This window comes from Lontra canadensis, unplaced genomic scaffold, assembly GCF_010015895.1.
Source record: "Lontra canadensis isolate GAN:19392208 unplaced genomic scaffold, GSC_riverotter_1.0 scaffold14, whole genome shotgun sequence".
Classification (NCBI taxonomy): domain Eukaryota; kingdom Metazoa; phylum Chordata; class Mammalia; order Carnivora; family Mustelidae; genus Lontra; species Lontra canadensis.
Window position 1 is genome coordinate 28,241,272 of NW_022631008.1, and position 4,899 is coordinate 28,246,170.

A 4,899-nucleotide genomic window follows, 5' to 3' on the forward strand; every position below is an offset into this window, starting at 1 on the left:
ATAAATAAAATCTTTAAAAAAAAAAGTCAGGTTTTTGGAAAGAGTATTGGGGGATTTAAGGAAGCATGTTATCTCTGGTCACTCAACCAGACTCCATCAGACTGAATGCCATTCAGGAACTGGAAGGCTTCCCAAGACTCCAAGTTTCTTGTGGGGAGATATCCTGTATATTGTTACACACATCTGTATTCCCAGAGTCTAGCCGAAGGTGGGATCATGGGAAACTCTTCGTAAGTATTCATCTGATGGAGATGAGGGAATGTGTTCTAGGATATTCTAGTAACCTAGGTTTTCTGGGCTAGCCTCAGGAGGGCCCATTCTTTCTCCTCTCTCCCTTCATGGTGATGTTGACACAGCTTATTTTGCTGTCTCCGATTCTGTTTCCTCAGCCACAACTGAATGTGAATTCTTAGGAAGAAGTTCTGTTAGTTATTTATTCAGTACTGGCCCCTTCTCGAGAAGAGTCTTCAGTTCACATCATCTCATGGGCACGACTGGCCTGAAATGGCTGTCTTTGGGGCAGGGGCCCAGCTTGTTCCAAATCAGCCAGGCCCAGGATGCCAGAGGTAGTTCATCCAAAGTGTGCAACCTCTGTAGGAAGGCCCAGAAGGCATTTCTAGGAGTAAGCTTTGGGAGGAGAGAGCAGTTGGTGTAGCGGTATAACATCTTCCTTGCCAGGAATACCTCTTTTTGGCTTGTGTTCAGACATTATTTTAGAGAAGTTGGTGACAATGGTTATATTTTTATTCATACACACTCAAGCCTTCCTAGTTTTCTAAGAGTGCTTGAAAGCATTTCATCTGAATGATACTTTGTCGTTAAAAGCAATTCTACAATGGGCATCTCATTCATTTTGCAGTGGTTTTTGCTAGTTTGACTCACGTGTGGTAGTTTTCTTTGAAAATATACAGGGCTTCTCACTTTTCTGAAATGGCTAGAGTTGGATTGGCTTTATTTTTATGGTTGTATTTAGATGCGGAAGTTCTTTTTCTTGGACTGCTGGTGACCTACAAAGGAATACTGATTAGAAGCAGAGATTGCCCTCCGTGATCCTATGAAAGACCTTGTTGGACTCAGCTCCCAGAGAGAGAAGCTGTGGTCAGAGCAGAGAAGACCTCATCCGGATGTCTCCACACAAGGTAAACTGCTCCACCTGAGAAGACAATGTCCACTGTCCTGTTTCTCTCATTTGTGATCACCTAGATTTCATATAGTTTTTGATGATTTTTCTCACAGATAGTGCTTTTACTATGATTCTCTGGTGACTTTGTGCACTTTGCTGTATAAACTACAGAAAGATTTATATTATTTAATTTTTGTATTGGATTTAGATATATCCTGATTATTGAACAGATTGTGTACAGAAGGTTCCTGATCACTTTCAGAAGCTTATAAAGGGCTGCTTCAGCTCAGTTCACTGTCAAGGAGTGACCTTCACCGGGACCATGGCCCAAAGTCTGCAAGAGGAGGTGACCTGTCCAGTTTGTCTGGAAATTTTCTTCTGTCCCATTTTACTCTCCTGCGAACATGTGTTCTGCTTTCATTGCATGCAAAGATGGATGCTAGAACACAGGGATCTGAAATTGACCTGCCCCATGTGTCGAGGGGTAACTGAGAGCCCCCCTTTGGAGGAATGGCAAATCAGAGCACTGTCCCTTCTGATCAGACAGCACAGTGGCCTACTGATGAAAAGCCTGCACGTGAGCAAAGAGTTGCTGAGATTCCAGGAGGATATGACTCTGGATGGAAGCACTGCCAACCCCTTCCTTGTCCTCTCTGATGACCTAAGGAGTGTTTGGTGTGGGAAGATCTGCCACAACCCAGTGGAAGATCCCCAGAGATTCACCTACCTGACCTGTGTCCTGGGCACGCCATACTTCTCCTCTGGCTGCCATTACTGGGAGGTCGAGGTGGGAGACGGGAAGGAGTGGACGCTGGGGATCTGCAAGGAATCAGTGGACAGAAAGAGGAAGGGCGGTTTCTCTGTTGAGCATGGCTTCTGGTTGATCAGCCTGAAGGCAGGAACAATCTGTACCAGCTCAATCCCAGAAATCAGAATTCCTGCAAGCCCCAAACTTAGCCACATAGGGATTTTTTTAGATGTTGAGATGGAAGAACTCAAGTTTTTTGATGCTAGAGATAATGCCCTCATGTATACATATAGTTGTCTCTCATGTTTGGAGCCTTTGCGTCCATTCTTCTGTCCTGAGTTGCCTAGAGAAGGTGACAGGGGTGCCTCCCTGAAAATCTGCTCATGAGAAACTCAGCGCTTCCTAGAAGCTTTCTTGGAGGTGAATGAATGAGACCTTTAACCTGAGAAATGTCAGAATGGCCCAGGGAGAGAAAACGTACTATAATAGAAAGATTTTTAAGAATAGATTTTGTAGACATGGCAACTAACCAATTTTTAGGCTGTATTTTATAGACTTTGTAGCTAAAGAACTATGGGATTTTAGGGGATGTTATTAAGTGCTCCAAGCCTCAGTTTTCCTAGGCTTCAAGTGGGGCCAAATTTCTCAGCCAAATAGTTGAGTGATGATTAGACAGGGCTGTGCATTAATTTTGTACTAAATACAATGGGAAATTTTAGATTGTAAGTTAAATAAAATATTTTGTGAGTAGAAACAATGTTTTTTTCATTATTTCATGCCTTTTCTTTGATAAAATTCCTAATAATGACAGCTATCTAGGGGAAAAGAACGAAACAAGCAGTGTAAAATATTTTGACATGAAGTTTCAGTGAGAGACAAAAGTTCTAGGAAAGAATGACGTTTCTCATTTTTATTTTCTCCCAAACACAGCTGAAAGACAGGACTTAGAGATAGCTATAGTTAATGGTGATTCATATTTGTTCTAATGGGAATTTTCCTTTGCCCATTTCAGTCATTGGCCTTTTGTGGAGCTGTCAAAGGAGTGTGTTGGGTATAGCAGGCAGGAAGGTGCCAAAAGGCTCAGAGAATGTCAAGCTGCTAAGATTCCAAACCTTCTGGAATCAGTTATGTAATGAGGGAAATGACTGTTGAGAAGACTGGACCCCATCCTTCCACCGACCAGGTGCCGTTGTGCATGCAAAACCCTGCCTTCTGGCAGGAAATAACACCTTCCAGTCTCAGGGCACTGCTGTTGAATTTTGTAGGAATTCTTATCAACGGCATCAACTCGTAAATAGATACTCACCAAAAATTGTTCTCCAGGTTCCTTTTGAATTTGTTTTTTAGTGTTAGAATTTTAGGGTTTTTTCTTTTTGCAATTAAATCTCTGAAATGTTTGATGTGTTCCTGTTTAGCTCTGTTTGGTCCTCCTCTCACGTTCCAGCGGAAGCTTGTGCCCCTCTCCCCAACCACATGAGCACAATCTCAGACTGCAATTTCCCATACCAGAGTCTCATATGCTCATCATGGCTCCTTTTCAAACTATTCAGGTCCTTTAGGATTGTGGGTTTTTTTTTTTTTTCCTAATTTACTGAGTCAGCAAGTTCTGAGGTGACATCTGCTCTGGAAGGGAAGTGTTGGGACATGTTCAGGAATCTGCTTTGGACCTCAGTTCCAAAGAAACACAGAATTGCCATCTCCTGTTTCTTTCCAACTCTCACTGGTGTGGGGGAACAATCTGATTTTTGGTACCCCCCCATATTTTCTTTTGATCTCTATGATTTTATTTCAGAGGCCTCCTCCTTCTGCTCTAACTTGGGGCCTGCTTCTCCCCGACCCACCTTAACAGGTCCTGATAATGTGGAAACAAAAGTTTCCCTAAATATCACTTAGGATGAGCAATACACAATAATTTTTGCTTTTATTATATTTTATTTGGAAAAAAATGCTGGGCTTACACACATTTGATTTACATCTTGCCGACAGGTTAAGAACAGCCATTTGAACACGTGGGGTAGGCACTAGGTTTCCAGACCCCTTCTTGTGTTTCAGAATGCCAAAGAAAAGGCAGCCCCACTTTCCCTAGGACTGGAGGTGACAGCTTCTGTTATATTTGTATATTTCAGGTTCTCTCAAGAGCTGTTTGCTTCAAGGGACTTTCTGTCTCTTCTTCATGGAGATTTAAGTTCCAAGCTTCCCTTCATCCCAGCTGAAGGACCCAAACGATTTTTTTGGTTCATCAATCATTAGGGGAAAATGCCAGTGGCCCATGATTAGCCTGGTTCCTTTCTCCTGTTTGATTGCATATTGTGGCCCCAGGGGGAAATCTTGATGGGAACTGGGTACGCAAGCTCATTCCGTTGTCAATTGGTATTTACTCTTTGCAAAATATTTCACACTTCCAACTTCTAGCATTTCTGCTGCTACAGACCTAACACAAGTCTCTCACACACCCCATTCCGGCCAGTGTGACAGCTTCCTCACTTCCTCGCTCCCCGTTGCCTTCCCAGAGTACACTTTCCGCACAGGTACCGGGATGGTTCTCTTAAACCATAGTCATATCATTCTTGTCATAAATCCTGCAAAGGCTAAACGGGTCAACTAGAATAAGTTCTCTGAGCCGCCCTCCCACTTCCCTCCTCTCCCGGTTCACTGGCTTGCCTTCTGTCAGAGACATCGCTCAGAGCCAGCTTCCCGGGCTTCACATCTGACTCCTGCCTCTTTCAGTTATGTGATCTTGGACAAGTTCTCTAACTTCTCTGTGCCTCAGTTTCTTACTCAGTAGAGACAGATTAATAAGAAGTCCGACCTTATGGTAACTACACTTACGTTGGTGAGCATGGTGCAATGTACAGAATTGTGGAATCCCCATGTTGCACACCTGAAACGAATCTAACACCGTTTGTCAACCACAACGAAAAAATAAGTTAAAAACACGGAAGCCCAACTTTTAAGATTGTTGTGAGGAATTAAAGGTGATCATTCACACTGACTATTTAGCTCTGGGCCTTGATTATAGAATGTGTTA

The 4,899-nt window shown here is 43.0% G+C and overlaps 1 protein-coding gene across 1 annotated transcript; it reads left to right on the top strand.

Moving 5' to 3' along the window:
• The first annotated feature begins 1,445 nt into the window (after positions 1 to 1,445).
• Positions 1,446 to 2,258, top strand: RFPL4B (ret finger protein like 4B). The gene has a single exon (XM_032858360.1). The coding sequence runs from the start codon at positions 1,446 to 1,448 to the stop codon at positions 2,256 to 2,258; it is 813 nt and encodes a 270-aa protein (XP_032714251.1).
• Positions 2,259 to 4,899: the final 2,641 nt, after the last annotated feature.